Below are 16,581 nucleotides of genomic sequence, written 5' to 3'. Positions count from 1 at the left end.
TCTGTGACTGAATTGTATAATAAAAGGTACAGAAGAGAAACAGTTCGGAAGGGCTAACAATAGCTCACCACTGGCATTTCTTTCTATTTTTCTTTGTTTTCATGGTTACTTTCTTGGAAAATATGGTGGGAAGCTCTCTCAGCTCTCTATTCCAGGTGCCTTTTTTTTTTCTCCCGTCACTAACCCCAACACTCACCCCAAAAAGCTGAGCTGAGTGCATGTGCAGTCTGGCAGTCCTCCAGTGACACACAGGGACGAATGAACCAATGGATGCAAATTATAACTTAATGGGAAATTTGAAAGGAAAGTCTGAAAAGATGCAAGAAGAGCCTGAAAATGGTGTGGTAGACTGGAGTTGAACCATTACACAGCATGAGGGTATTGAAAGGGAACGTGTGTCAGTCTAGAATAAAGACTATGCTAGTAAGAAGTTTAAAACTGCTGAGATTTGAATCTGGAATCTTTTTTGAGAGAGAAATAGAGTAATCTGTGTAAGCTTTCTTGTTATGTCTGAAGAACCTGCCTGCTGCTGCCAGTTCCTTTTCCTTCTCTGTATGGCTGATGGGCTTTTGTCCATGGAATGCACCCTGCACTGGGGCCAGCGATGCCGTCTTTGTTATCTGGTCGCAGGCATTCGGAGGAATTCCTGTGTGCTCCTCGCTGAGGGCTCTACTTCTCACTTTAAGTGCTAATATGTGTACACAAGCTGCCACAGAAAAGACATTAACTTTGATCTTGTTTTCAATATCAAAGTTGTACTTTAGGATGATTTTATTTAGAATCTCATTAATTATCAGTGGGTTCCTTGTCTAACAGAGTATACCTTAAGATACCATCTGTGTGAGGAGAGTCATGCTGCTGGCTCAGTCAAAAGCAAGTGAATTGGAATGGCTCCAGCACCATTACAAAGCAATGAGTTGGCCAACTGCTAATTTTAAAAGTGGGAGACCAAAATAAGCTCCTCAGTGCACTGTTCTGACTTCATTAGAACTGTTGGTGGCTTGGGGGTTTTAGTTTTCTTTACAATGAGTTGTCCGTGAAATGTTTGTGTTTTTTGTTTTTTTTTTTTACAATGCATGTACACACTTTGCTCTAGGCAATTTACACTTTCATCCACTACAGTTAGTGTATGGAAGGTTTAAGTGACTTAGAGTTTTTCCCTGTGCTCTTAAATATATTTTTGCTGGTTTGAGGCCTTTAGCATAAGTTTTCACAAGCACTAAAATTGTGCTTGGGATTTTAGTGAAAGCTTGTTGAATATCCTGCTTTGCCGGATTCTTTCAATTTGTGTAAATGTTGTCTAGAACACTTGGACCTACAGGTTAGAATCCACTTTAAGCATCTTTATTGTTTCAGTAAATGTTGGATGATCTGATCTGGAGTATTTATTGATCATACTACGTTTGGTGTAATATAGCCTATGTCGAGGAGGCAGATAGAGCTACCAGTCCTATTGCGACACTTTGTAGGTCATGAGATTGTCATTATTATGAAAATAATTGCATTTTGTGAGGTGAGTATGAAGCTAAGGTAAATCACATTGTCCACTTGAACTGTTTTTGCCACAAAATCAGAGGTGTTTTCATGTAGGTGACTATTTAATTTACATATGACTTAAGTTTCCACTTTGATACAGCAGCAAAGACTCCGTCCGCCTCGGCCACCGCCTCCAAAGATACAGCGTTCATCTAGGCCCGTGAGTAGCTGGTAGTTTTGTTTCACTGCCACAGCTTAACACTGCCTGAATTGCTCTCTTAGTAGCATTACTAAACCTTGGTAGTTTGGATTGTCAAACTTTGCAAAAAGGCAATGTGTAAATTTTGCACCTAAACTCCCTTCTTCTCTGCTGCGGCACAGCCCTGGGACCTGCATTTATTCTGCTTTTCTTTGACGAGTTCTGCAGCTTTCAGTCAGTTCTGCAGGTAACTGATGCTGCTGTTGCAACGTTTGTTTTTACTTTTGTGGTGTTTTCTTGAACAAAACTCTTGCTAGGCTGGGATAAGTTTTTAGCCAGTGAGTTTTTGAAGACTTGCACTAAACTCAAATATAAAAGGAAGCAGAAGTCTGAAAAGAAATTATTTATTCTCCACTAGTTCTGCTTTAAAGTATTTTGGGACACTTAATTTTTCTTTCTCCATGGAATAATGAGTGAACACACAACACACAAAAAAAAAGGCAAACTTTATTTGGTAGAACATTGGTACAACATTATGGAGGATATACATATATATATTGTTTTCATATAAAATGCAAGCTGGAAATCTCTTTAATTACATAGAGTAAAAAATGTAGGCACAACACGTTGGCCTGAGGAAGTGAGTCTTCCATAGAAGGACTACACAGAAATTGTTCTTAGTGCAATACCTGTGTTGGGAAGGAATACCTTATCTAAGCAAGTTTTAATTCAAAGCCATGACTGTAGGCCGATTGTGACACATTAACTGTACCAGATGCTTTTAAGATTGGAGACAATACTGGGTCTGTATTGGTGACTTTTTTATTAGTACAAGAACATGGTATCATTTAGGAGGTGTCTTGCTTTTGCAACAGCCTTGAAAGGTATTTGTTTCTATTCAGGACTTCAGTTTCATTAATATAATTTCACCAAAAAGCACTTAGACCTCACTCCTTGCTTCCTTATGCATAAATGTACATGCATAGGAAAAAGAGAGATGCAAGTTTTCAAATCTAATCTTGCTAAAACTTGTTAAAAATGTGTAGTTTTGGATGAGCAGGCAACTGGTTAACAAGTGCACTTGGGTGTGTGTAAACTTTTGATCTTTGGTGCATGTTCCTACATTACATTTCAATGGCATGTTTTTCTTTTCCTCCCTCTTTTTAACTCTGGGTGTTTAGCTTAACAGAGTCATTGTTATGGATTCCTGCACTGAAGATTTCTGTTTTCTGTGTTTAAAAGGTAGCATTGACTATGCTTATATGTGTTCTCTTAAATGTAATTGGTGTGGGAGGCCCTCCAAGATTCATTACACTGGGAACAAACCTTCCCTGGTACTAAGGAGTCCTCTTGTTTTGTGCTTGGCAGGTGAAGCCCCACGAGGGCTCATTGCAATTTCTCTGTACAAAAGTTGCTGAACAGTATTGTTCAGATAGAGTATTTGCTACACGATTGTCTTGCTAAGACTGTTTAATCTCCCAGCTGTAGTGCGTTAATAGTCCTCACTATGATGTGTTTGTGTCAACTGTCTTTGTTCTCAATGTGACTGATAAAAGGTTGGAAATGTAATAATAAAAGCTCCTGTTGCATTCATCTAGCCATGTCAGTAAGTAGAACAGAAATGCATCATTCATCAAGAGGAAATTCAAGACAAATATAAACAAGTGCAATCAGTCCCAAAATATGCTTGTATCAAACTTACCTAAATTTGTTGTTGTTCAGAACTGTTATTTGCCTTTTATTGATGAAATACATTTTTTGTGTGTAAATAATACTGTGAGCAGGCTGCTTTTTACCTGTCTTAGTCTTGGCATATGTTACAGAGGTGGGTATTATCAAGTAACTCATCCCAGCCTTTTACAGAAAGCCTTGAATCAGGAGGCACGGTCTCTCTGCTCTTCCAACCAAGTCCACATAATACCAGAATTGCTGAGAAATGCTTACAGTTCTCAGGCTGTATCTGTTCTGAGAAGGAATCCATGGGTACTGGACCTTGCAATATGAGTCATTACTAATAGTGAGAACAAAAACACAAACCAAAGAAAGGTTAAAGAAGCAGAACAGATATGTTCTTTACGTTCTGCTGCTTTGGAGATGAATTGTAGTGATACTGTGAAAGGCTTATAGTTCATAGAGAACTGTTTAAATTAATAGCGGCTGTTTGGAAACTTCATTCAGTTAGAAAAAGTTAAAATATGGTAATTATTCATAAAGTTGATGGGGACAGTAATAGGCACATTTAACCCTGTACTGGATGTTTACCTTTATTCTCTAGGCTCTGTGCTCATGTAATTGGATTTCTTTTCTACTTTTGGATTTGATATGCATTTAACACTGCCTATTTATCTAAATAAGGCTCAAAATCCAGCAAGGAGTTGGCTTGATTCCTGGCTTTTCCCTGCAGTCCCCCATGAACAATGCTGTAAATCCTACTTAGCATGTCACCCTGCACTTTACTGGTCTGGTGGCCCCATGGAGCCATCCAAAACTCTCATCTCTTCCCCTCATCACCATCACTCCCCCAGGGTACCACCCAAAAGGTGAAAGTGTTCACAGCATGATGACAAGCCAGCTTTATACACCATCTTCCAGCTCAGATTTAATTAAACAGATTTCTTTCTTCCTCTCTTCTCCTTCTTGCTCTCTTCTCCCCCCAGTTCCTCTTGCTTTTCTCCCCCCACCCTTGCACACACTCTCTCTCCATTGCTCACTCTCTCTGTTTTATCAGCCCTAATGAAGCAGTATTCTTCATCGATCCTGCTGATTGCCAGCCCATTCCTTTTGTTTGTTGGCACCGAGCCATTCAGCCGCACTCTGACAGCTCAGCTCGTCTAATTAGCTCTGTTGTTCTTTTCCCCATGTTTCACCACGTTGCAAGTTCAGTTGAAGTTGCCACAAACTTAATCCTTCCATTCCTGCCATAAATTCACATTCTTAAGCTGTCTTTATTGTAGAGAGGAACAGCCTTGTGTGGGGAGTGATCTTCAAGACCTTAACATCTGACCTTTGTATAAACTCTTTTTCCTAAGAAATAGTGGCAATACATCTCTGGATTTCTTCATCATATCTGCTGTACACCATTTCCTTTGAAATGAAAATTCAATACAATAATCCTGCTATTATCTTCTGCATACTGTTGTGTAGTGCAGAATCACTGCACACAGTTCAGTGTTTTTTTCCTAGCAAGAAAATTTGAGCTCTACGTTCCTTAAAGCACTGAGAAAACAAAAAACAAAACAAAACAAACACACACACACACACACACACACACAAAACCTACCTTGCAGAGGTGGTGGGAAGCCCACATCAGTGCTATGATTGCAAACAAATTCATCACTCATACAAAGAGTGCTCTGGTTGTAGGCCTTTAACAACTTCTTTTATATTGTGGCTATTAAAGAGAGCACGAGCCCAGGAGGGCAGAAGTTGAGTTGTATTCCTGAGTTTATTTGAGGGCTTTGGGGATTCCTTTTGGTTAGCATTCAGTTAAGCCAAGTCAGACTCCGTTACAGGGAGGATAGTACTTCCTTAACAAAAACTGGAAAGCTTGTTTGTACAGCCTCACCCTGATGCTCCAAGTGTTCATTGCCACATTTGACACAAAGGGATAAATTCATCAACAGCATTTCTCATTAGTATAGGTAGGCACATGCATAAATTTGCCTACATAGTGATGGTGTGTGCTTATTCCTTTCCTTGAAGTGAAACTTGTTTGCTTGTGGAGTTAATATGGGTGAATTAAGCTTGGTTTTTGAACATCAGAAGATGATGGATATGTAATTTAAGATTGGATTGGCAGCAACATCACCTTCTACAGAAAACGTTTGTATTTTATTACAGACAAGAAAAAGATACACTAATATATCATCAGTGATGACAATGATAATATGTCTGGCAAGGTTTTCTGTTCAGCCTGCTGAAGGGAACCAATTTTTTTGTGAAATATTATTGTAACATTTACTCCAAGTACATTTTTTTCAGTGCTTACTTACACAGAAGTCTTTACCTGAGGAGCTGGCTTCCTATGAACATGTGGACAAAAGGATCAGGATGTCAGAGCTGAACTCCAGTTTCCAATAATGTGCAAAAACACACAGTTCTTTCAATTTTTACACTATCAACTAACTGTTTAGGTGAAGCTTACATTTAGGGAAACCTTCATATCAGAAAATTAGCCAGTACCAAGCAGGACAGTGGAGCAAATTTTCATTGAATGGCTAAGTGTATGTGTTTCTCTTGCAACTCAAAAGCATGGGTTTTTGACTTTTTAACGAGTTGTGGATCACCGTAGTTTATATTCAAACTGATTAATTTGTAACATGGTTGTAGCAAAAAAGTTTAAAAGGAATTCCAAATGGAAGATACCTTTAAAATAATAGTGGTTATGCATATTTTGCCATTTATGTCTGTTATATGATCAACTTTTGCAGTATTTAATGAAGTGTCTTCTGTGTGTGTGTATATAATAGGTTCGTCCTCCAAGACCTCATGTTGTTAAGAGACCCAAGAGCAACATTGCTGTGGAAGGACGAAGGACTTCAGTTTCTAGTCCAGAACAGTAAGTAATTACATACTTTGCAGCTCTGCTTTTTTCTAGTTGTTGCAGTGGTATTAATAGACAGTACATTCAAAACTAATAATAATAATAATTTTTAATGATAAAAAGCTTTGTTTAGAATTTTTGGAGGAGGAATGAGGAAGCATGCAGTAGTACTTTCCAAACGTCCAGTGTTGAGGCAGTGCAGCCTTAGCACAGGAAATCCCATTGGAACTGGACTACAGGGCCATGAGATTGTTGCACTGATCTAATCTGTCACAGAGATTGCCTTGTCATTCAACTCTTAACTGCAGCATAAAGTGATGCATATGTCATAGACACTTTGCAGTACTTGCTTATGTCCCACTCTGTGATGGCTTTATTCTCAGGAAAGTGAAATGCTTTAGCTGGTGCCCAAGACTATAGGGTAACTGCTGTATCTGAAGGTCCTCAAATCCCATAAAAAGAAAAATGGTTTACTTTTTTTGATCACAGCTTTTTTCCACACATGTACCACTACTGTCACCGCTGTATATGAGGGAAAAAGAGGTGAAGGTTGGACATTTCTCCATCCTCATCCCCTTCCAAGTTATATGCATGGCTGAGTTTTTTCCCAGTCATTTTAGGATATGGGGAGTGGGATTATGGCTTTTAGATAAAAAATGGTCACTTTAAATTCTACAGGTGCATTTATTCATTTTATAGTGGAATTTGGTTGCCCTCTTGTGGAATAGATTGCAAATCCTGCAAAAGGGCTCGTGCTTTTACAGGGTGCTAGTTGTCCTTACACAAAGATTAAAGGTTTTTTTAAAATATTTTTTTTCTTAATGTATAATACAATGACTTGCTGCATGGCTGATATACTAGGTGTAATCTGGGTTTTAATTCAGCTGTTTTCATGAGCTATGAACTTTTTGTTTTGTAAAAATGATTGGTACCAAAGATAAGATGATTCTTTATAGCTATAAATTGACTTACTATTCTTAATGATCATTTTAAGTATCTAACTGTGTACTTAAAAGATCATGTAAATGGCTTACCTAAGAAATAACTTGAGGCCAGTGCCTTTGAAATAGGTAAGGACTCACTAATCCTACTTTCTTTCCTTGGTGATTACTTAAATTGATATTTGAATAAGTGAAACATTTTTTAAATAGTAATAAAAGATTATCATGAGGTTTTCCAAGAACTTTTATTTTCTGTTCCTCTAACAAATAATGTACTGATATTGTCCTAAGCTGAAAATATGCCAGTTGTTTTATCTTAAAAAATAAAAATAGAGATAAAAAAATGTTATTTTTTTTTTTTTAGGATAATCCTAGAATGAATGAAAACACTAGTTTATATTTTTGTTGTTGTTACTTGGTAGCATTCTTACTGCAGATCAGAGGAGATACGGTGAAAGCAGTGACAGTGCTGAGAGGGTGCTTTTCTTGACCTAAACTTGACAAAAATCTTTTGCTTAATTGCACTGATTCAAAAGTTAATAATTAGCTAGTTATGCTCAGGTGCTCGTATGTGGGATCTATTTGTGAGAAGCTTCTGCTCAAGGAGAAGTTCCTTTTTATATTTAAAATTAAGGCTATATTTTTGGTCTTGAATGATTGAAAATGAAAGCTTCGGGGACATTTCTCAGGATAGCGGATTCGGTAGCTCAGACTGTGACTCTTGCGTCCTCCCGCCGGCTGGTGGAGACATCCCCGGGACAGGGTGCCACTAACCGCTGCGCAAGCCTCCACAGGAGCAAGCTCATTTTGGTGCAGCCTGTTTTCCGTTTGTGATGTTGCCTGTCATCTGAAAAGTAAACTGTCACGTAGGTGTCCTTTCAGTTGTTACATTCATTAACGCATTTCTTATATTATTAGGAAATACGTATCTTAGCTTACATGAGTTAATTTTTTTAATCTATCCAAAAAAGCAGTGCGGTTTTCTTGCACTGTGTGCTCATTTGCTAGTCAAACTTAAAACACAGCACAGTGGGAGCAGTGACTCCAAAGGACACACAAATGTCAAATTTAATGACAAATTGTCATTAAATGTAAAATATATAATTTCTTTTTATTATTATTATTATTTTAGTTGTAAAGTAACAGGAAGAATTTGCAGATGAGAGCTCAGAAAATGCTGGATTACTGCCTAGGGAAATACTAAGCATGTGGGACATTTCTCCTTAAACATAAATTAGTTGTTCACAGAAATAAGGTGTTGCATTTTTAGCAGATAGACAGCTTTTTGAGAGCTCTTTTTTACACCACAGCAAGATTTCCTATTAAATGTCGAATAGGCTTCCAGAGTGCTCTAGGATCTGTCTTCTGTAAGTACTGACTAGCTGGCGTCCAGGGCATGCAGAGTAGGAGGAAATTAAAATAGGAAATCAGAGGGTCAGGCTTACAATTAACAGCATGTCAAAAGGCTCTTGGGCTGGCTAAACCCATGTCAGTGCTGCAGCAGTTCATTATGGCTTTCCAGAACTGGTGTAGGACTTAGTAGAGAAGCTAATGGCTTTCCCTTATATCATATGAATGAAAATAGGCTGCAGTGCAATAGTGGGTTATTACACTGAATTTAGTATGAAATCAGCATGATGGCTGTGTTAAATGATACAGGCTCATAAAGCCCATTAAATTCCAGTTGTTGTAACCAGGCTCTTGAAGCTCTGCCACACAGAACTTGTGTATGGTAAAGGTTTACTATGGCATCACTGCAAGCAAGGATCTCTACTTAGAAAAAAAAAAAAAAGCTAAACCAGCAAGTACCGATTTGAACAAGGGTGGCTAGAATCAAAAAGCAAATACCATAGGATATAGGAGATAGACTTGCTGTGTTGCTGTGGTTCCTCTACCATGAGAAAATTGATGTAGAAAAAGCTAGATACGATGAAGGTAGTGCCAAGAAAGCAGATGGCCCAGCAAAGGGATAGCAAGTGGGAAAGAAATGTGCTGAGAGCAGTCGTGCTTTTTGTACCAGGACAAGCAAGAACCTTAGCACAGGGTACCCCTTTGGGAGCCCTGGTCCTCTTCCACTTTTCCGATAGGATTGTTTACAAGAAACTTTAATTCTGGAGCTTATTTCTGCCACGTGGTTTGGAGCAAACCTACTGAATGTATGCAGCTTGCCTCTGTAAAGAAATACAGATATGATATCTGCAGGGGAAATTGGTGAAAATGTACTTATTATTGTGAAATAGGATGATAATGTGAAGTGACTTTGTAGAATCTTGCATCTAGATCTATCAGAGCAGGCAGAGGTGTCATCCAGCTTGTTCCCACTTTAAATTCTTTGTTCCTATTTCCAACTTTATAGAAATTTGTACAAAGTTCAGAAAAATTATAAAACAGTTACCTGCCTTTCCTGGACACGGTGATCAAAAGCTGTTGTTTCTGTTGCCTAATTGAATGATGACTTGTGAGCTTTTTTTTTTTCCCTTTCATTTAAAATTTGCTGTATGCTAGTATTTTAGTTTTTCTTGGAATATTCTGCTTCTGTGAAAATTCACAGTATGCAACGTGTCACTTTAAAAATCAAATATTTTAATATTTTTGCTAGCTCGCACTCAAGTGTACTGAGTGTTCAGAATGTGCAGGAAGGAATTCCAGCGATGGGTCTATGCTTCGTTCATATTGAATAGTTATTAGGTAATCCCCTCAGTCCCAAGTCTCTTATTTCATACTGGAAAGAAAAAGCCAATGCATCCAAATCCCTCATTCTCTTCATTTTACTGTCTAAGAGGGACAAATTCCTTAATTCCCCAGAGTTGCTATACAGCTATTCTTAAAAATAAAAAATAAATCCTTCCTCAAATTTGGGAAGTCCATTTTTAGGAGAATAATGACAAGTCCATACTACCCCCTTTGTATCACAATCTCTGTAATCAGGAAAAAGCAAAACAGTTAATAAAACAAACACATTTAATTTTATCATAACTGAACTATTTTTTAAAATTATTACAGAATTCTTATTAATGCCCAAATCCCATACTCACATTTTCTGTATGTATTTTTTCTATCTCAAGTACATTTAGGTGTCAATTAAATTTGAAATATCTACATTTGTCAGCATTTCATTTTTGGCCAGTGTGATGTGCTGCTGATTTGTCCATGCATCCTGACACATGAAAAAAGCTCCTGAGATGCAGATCTTCCTCATTAAAAAAGAAACCCATACTATCATAATGGTACGCAGAGCCATGGAGCGCATCCCCAGCTTTATTGCACTGTGTTTCTGACATGATATTTAAAAAGGAACAGCCACGGCTGTCAGTACTGTCATATGCTAGTGCTAACCGAAGACATGTTAAACTAAACATTAGAAAGAGATCAGCAAGTCATCTGCATGGTAACTCAGCTAAGAGATTAGGTAGGCAGGAGCTGGTGCAGTCATGTGGAGATGATGAGGGTTGTAGCTGTGACGGACACATCCTTTTTTCCCTCTAAGACTGCAGCAGTGCCTGCCTTGTAGCCGGGCTTGCTGTGACCTGCCTTTTCAGAGACAGCTCTTTGTGTAGGAAATTCTAGCAAGTGGTGGGTGGCAGACTGCAGGAGAGTTGGCGAATTGGGTTAATGAGGGAATAGGTACTTTTTTTGGATTCTACTGCCTCAAGCTAATAAAAAATTTAGACTTGGACAATTTTAGACTGTTCATCCCTTGTCTTTGACCAAAATGTTTTTTAGAGCACACTAACAGTGAAACTTATGTGCTTTCTTTTTTCTAATTAGGAGATACCACTTTCATTTAAGGAGTCTTGCAGCAGCAACAAGAACGTGCATATTAATTAAGGTGCTATAAATGTAATCTTATTGCACTGATCTGCACTCAAGTGCAACGGATGATTTAGCAAAAAGGATACTGTCTTATTTTTTCATAGCTAGTTCCCAGTTTAGTTAATACATACACACAGACACAATGCATTTGAATGTAGCATAGTCTGAAGGCAAACAAAAGGTATCAAAGGCAATGCTTTAAGGGCAACTGCACCAGTGCATCTCTTACATGCAGCTACCAAACAAAATGTGTCAGCAAGATATGTGGAAATTCAGTATTGCTCTTGATTTCAGGAAAACAATTCTAAATTTGCTTGAATCAGGTTAAATATTAAGTTATTCTCCTAAGAGGAAAAGACTGTGTGTGTGTGTATATATATATACATACAAGTTCAAAAACTAAATATTTTAAAAGAATCTTTGATTTCTAAAATCATTTTAGGTGGAGCCATTTGTTAATGTAAATTGAATTTTGGGGGTAATAGCCTTTCTTTTATTAAAAACAACAAAAAACTTTAAAAATTGTTACAGCAAATTTTTCCTAATGCAGTGGCAGCTCCTCACTTTCCCTGGATGCCTATTACAGCATGAGAGGAAAAGAACAGCTATGCAACAGCTTTAATTGGAGTACCACAGACTATGATTTAACACTATCAGCTGCATCTGCTGCCACCACTATTTTAGACTTTTTATTAATTAGCTCTGACCTGATTGTGAATAAACATTTATTCACAGTGGCAGTTTCAGCCCTATTGAGCTGTCGCTTGCAGTGGCCAACTTCTCTTTTTCTTGACCAGATGTTTTGGACTGCTTTTCATATCTTTATTATATTGTTATTTGGCAATCGAGACAAAAGAACTAAGAAACAACAAAGGCTGCTTATGAATACAAGAGCAAATAGAGGTAGTTTGTTAGTATGTCTGAACTATAAAGGTGATGAATCAAATTCTTTCTCTTTTTGTCTCTGCTATTGGTCCTGTTCTGATTTCAGCATATCCTCCTCTTACCGGGGATACACATAGTGATAAGAGATATTAGCATCGTTCTACCTTCTTTACAGGATCAGGACATATCCTTTGTTCCACATGATAAGCCTGACTCTGCTTATTCTGAAATAATGAACTTTACTGTGGACCTCAGTAGTAGCAAAATTAGGTTCCTATCTCAATTGTTGTGTGTTGCTTTGTGTCCTTCATGACGTGTGTTTTGATTCACTACGATAGCTAGGATATTCTCAGTGATATGAGGTTGACAAAATAAAGATGTTTGGGAAGAGGCCTCACTTGGGGCAATGTTTGCTTTTATGACCCTAGTGATTTCTTTTCCAGACATGCAGATGATGGTGCTCTATAGCAACATCCATCAATGTTCATCAGCCTGTAGCTTGGTCCATAAGACATATGAAAGTGGTTTATAGTGCTGTTGAAAAGAGGTTTTCTCCTTTTTTTTTTTTTTCATTTCTACTTGTGCACACTTAGATATGCCAGAATACCATAGAAATGGTGAGAAAAAAATAAAATAAAAACCAGGAGTATTTTCTATAATAAGCACATATAATTTTGACGGCACTACACGTTGTTGTCCTTGAGTTTTAGTAGATAAAAAGCAGTGAGCTATGGTGTAGAGTCCTCTGGTTAGTATTGGTAGGTCTCGATGTGCTTTTACTGCTTTCAGTTACTTACGAAGCATTTGTCTCAGTATTTCCTTTGTGGGAATGTATTTTCTCTAAGCTCTTCTGTGATCCAGAGCTTCAGTGTTTCAGAGGGAATAAACAGTGGCTGTTGCTTTGTACTTTACTTAAGATTAGGATATTTTAGTGTTACAAATGAGGCAGTAATTGCTATTAATTTCTTCACACTTTTCAGCCTCTTGGTTCCAGTGTATTTCCATTTAAGTACCTCACTCCTGTGCTCTTTCCTATTCTTCTAAAGCTGGTGGTGCATTTAGTTGTTTAAAGCGGTGATAGCTGCTTTAGAGTGAAGGGTAGAAGCTTCTACTTTATATAAAAAATAGTAATTCACTGGTTTTAAGGTTAAAGCAAAGTGAAGCACTGGGATAGCTACAATAAAGAACAGAAAAATATTCAAAATTTCAGCAATCCTAAAATATTTTTCTTTTACCCCCTAACCAGTGTACATTTACCTGAATAGGCATTCAGAGTTACTTTTACACTCAAGAATTTCGCCATTGTCTTCATGAGGTAGAAACGCAAATCCTGCAGATCTGACCTCTGTGTATAAAATAAAGATGACCGATAGATTCTCGTCAAAAGTCTGGTGAAATGGTTGGGGTTGCTTTGTTTGTTTTTTATTAGAGTTCAAGTGTGTTTCCAGAAGCACATAAGATATCAAATACATACAAGACTGTCCAGCAGCACAGAATGGTGTTATTTGTCCAGCTTCCGGATATGCTGGAATTTTTAAGATGATGTTAATGTTTGCCCTTGATCCATAATACTTGAAGCCTATTATGACCACTCCATTTGTGTCTCTTTTTTTTTTTTTTTTTGGCTTTAATGACCATACTCTTCTATTTGTGCTGCTTAGTCTTCCAAGTCGGTATCCCCAGCTCTTTCCTTCTATTGCATGTTTGATACCAGCCCGAGTGAACAAGTTTATAGAATGCCCAAATCTCTAGAAAATGCAGTGGAGGAATTGCAGGTTTCTGTGTTGGCTTCTTTTGCAACATGGATCTGATTGCAGGTCCTAGTACCCTTCCCAAGCAGACAACACCCTAGACATTTTTAGAAGAGTTACATTTTCTACCTTGAAAGTAGAGCCTGCAGAGCTCTTTGCAGTGGCAGTCAGTCACGTTCAGAAATTATTTAGAGCCTACGACTCACTTGGTTTTCTTTCTCCTCTGCAGCTTTGAATGTGACAACTTGGTAACTTACTTTTCTCTCCGTTTCCCCCAGCCTTGTAAAGCCTATGCGACACTATACAGTCTTCCTCTCTGAGGACTCTTCTGATGATGAATTTCAGCAGGAAGAGGATCCTGTCTCTGGCTTCTCTGAAAACTTTTTCTTCTCTGCTCCTTTTGAATGGTCTATCCTTTATTCTTTCATTGTATTAATTCGGTCTTTAAACACTAGTTTTTGCATTGGTCAGGGTGCCTGCTCCTATACTTGGGATTTTGGAAATATTCCTGCAGTCTTTATACAGCACTTGATGAATGTTCCGCATTTCTCCTGCTTGTTTGTTTTGGTATTTAGAGGCATGCAAAAGCATACTCCTGCATGAATCAGTATGCAGCAATGCACAGCTTTATTGTTTTCTGTTCAACCCGAACTGTTTGGGAGGTAACCCTTCCACTTGCCCTTTGTTCCAATGTGCCGCTTGTGTTCCTGTCCAAACCTTCTGCTGCTCTTCCTTGTACAGTGCTAGCTGTGCTTTTTGGATTGTCCTGTGAGCTTTATTTCAGTGCAGTCATCAGCTTTTTCCAGTTTCACTTGCTTGATCCCAGCCTCCCTGTTCTGTCAAGTACTAGATCCCCAGTGACTCAGGGGAGTCGTCATGCAGACGTCCTTCCAAGGGTTTAAGAGTACAACCTGACCTTAAATTATACAAGAGATAGCAAGCAACTTGTTGAGGTTACTCACTGTATTACTTGTATGCAACCTTTTCATTTGTAAATTGTTGCAGATTGGTAAATTTCCAAACCTTCTTAACTACGTCTTGCCTCGTTTTGAAACACGGTGCTGAGCAGCTCGGCTGTATCACATCTACAGGATGACTGCCAGTGAGGCCTTACCTCGAGAGTGCTCTCTGGGGTGCTCTGCTCAAATATGCAGTATGAGGTTATTTAGCATGGCTGAATCCGCGTGCACCTCCCTCCACATGACAGTGTATCTGAAAAAGATGCACTGGGGCCCCTGGGCAGACTGGCCAGGGAAACAGGAGCTGACAGACAACGCTCCTTCTTCTAGCATGGTGCCTAGGGGAGATGGCTGAATCCTGCAGCCAAGGCTCACACATACCTGTTTGCAAAGGGCAAGAAAAATGTTCATGCACTCTTGCGTTTAAGATAAGGGAAGCCAGGCTACCAAAATGGTTTCTGTGCAAAAAATTCCTCAGGGTTTTGGTATTTTCTGCAGTGTGATCAAATGCTTTGCAGATGAGCACATATAATGTGAGAGACTAAAGACACAACCAAGATTTGCAAGATCACGCTCTTCCTGAGGACATGTACCATCAGCTGTCTGCCTTGTACTTGCATTATTATACTCTTCTGTTCGTAGCTGAATGCCTGTTTATTTGTTGATGAAGGAAATAAGGACTGTTAAGAAATTTGCATGATATAGATGTGTTATAATAAAATATGGAAAGAAGAGGAGGGTTCTTCCATATTATCTTTGTTTTTGGAGGTCTCACAAATATTTTCTTTTAATTGAAATCTTGTTTAAATGCCACGGTAAATCTGGCTGCCAGTCAAATGCCAATCACCACAGATATGTGTGTCACTTCTTGTTATTAATTGGATGTGCATTATGCTGCTGTTCTCTGTACACAGAACTGATATGCAAATCTGCTGTTGTTCATTTTTTTTTGCTGAGGTATGTGCAAGAAAAGCATGTTGCTAACTTGGCCTTGGCTTTAAATGTAAAATAGGTGTCTTCATAATGAATTGTGTTGTTTCTTGATAAGATGACACCAGTATAATCATTGGAACTCTGCACAGTATTCCCAATTATTGCAGGAAAACACTGAATTATGTTTCAAGCTGAGTTAGCTTGAAACAAGTGAATGTAAGTGCCTGCAGAACACGGAGCAGTTTGTGGTGTGCTTGCTCTGACTTCCTGCCTAGAAGGACTGAGCACAGCAACAGCCATCTGCCTGGGTGGGAAGGGCCAGGCTGTCAAAATGGAGAGCTAGCATCCGGTTATTCCTGCTCGGAGAGACTTGGCTCATCAGTCTGTCTCTAACTGCATAATCACAGCTTTCCTCTGAGTACTTCCCACTTACATCTTTTTCCTTTCTGAGCACTCTTCGAGTGCCAAGTCATCTTTGTATGTCCTGCCCTCAGTCACTTTGTTCACACACCTGCTGTTCACAAGCCACTGTAATTTGCTACCCAAAAACTTTTTGTAAAGCCATCCAACTCCTTGCTAAATACGTGTTTTGAAAAAAAAATATGAAAAAGACAATTTTCAACTTGATTTCTGTTTTCTTGTCTCATAGGCCTCAGCCATACCGGGCCCTGAAAGAATCTGATAGTGCTGATGGGGAAGAGGCTGTCAGTCCAGAAAAGGCAAAAAAGCCTCTGCCTCCAAGTCCTCTCCTCTCAAGCAAAACCACAGAAATCAACCTCCTTGAAGACATTTTCCCTAACTTAGAAGTAGAAACACAGCCTCAGCCTCTCAGCCAGGCTAAGAGCCTGGAAGACCTGCGGACTCCCAAAGAAGAGGGACATCAGCGATGCACGTTTGACTACCAGGTTTGGACAGGTTTTCATATGCCCTGGAGGAATTTGCACAGAACTAGGGCTGTCTGTCTTCGATTATTCTTTGAGAATTATTTTCTTAATATTGGTAAAATTTCCAGCCTTCTGTCCATGTGTTTTGAAATTCATTTCAGAATTAAGAAATTATTGAAATGGGCCTCAGTTATAAA

General features: G+C 38.6%; 1 protein-coding gene across 13 annotated transcripts in view; it reads left to right on the top strand.

The window, feature by feature from the left end:
- DENND1A (DENN domain containing 1A) overlaps nucleotides 1–16,581 on the top strand; it is a 191,789-nt gene that overhangs the window by 170,880 nt on the left and 4,328 nt on the right. For 4 of the 13 annotated variants that reach the window (XM_027470892.3, XM_027470898.3, XM_027470897.3 and 1 more), the window contains 4 exons: nucleotides 1,637–1,696; nucleotides 6,145–6,233; nucleotides 13,887–14,015; nucleotides 16,150–16,405. In XM_027470892.3, coding sequence (XP_027326693.3) covers nucleotides 1,637–1,696; nucleotides 6,145–6,233; nucleotides 13,887–14,015; nucleotides 16,150–16,405 — 534 coding nt within the window. Of the gene's footprint in view, nucleotides 1–1,636; nucleotides 1,697–2,856; nucleotides 2,918–6,144; nucleotides 6,234–13,886; nucleotides 14,016–16,149; nucleotides 16,406–16,581 lie in introns of those variants that run through there. The other 9 variants (XM_072025261.1, XM_072025266.1, XR_011803981.1 and 6 more) reach the window with 8 other exon arrangements.

The sequence above is a fragment of the Anas platyrhynchos genome, chromosome 18 (genome assembly GCF_047663525.1).
Source record: "Anas platyrhynchos isolate ZD024472 breed Pekin duck chromosome 18, IASCAAS_PekinDuck_T2T, whole genome shotgun sequence".
In the NCBI taxonomy this organism is placed as follows: Eukaryota; Metazoa; Chordata; class Aves; order Anseriformes; family Anatidae; genus Anas; species Anas platyrhynchos.
The sequence above is the reverse complement of the archived record's forward strand: the minus strand, read 5'-3'. Positions and strand labels throughout refer to the sequence as shown.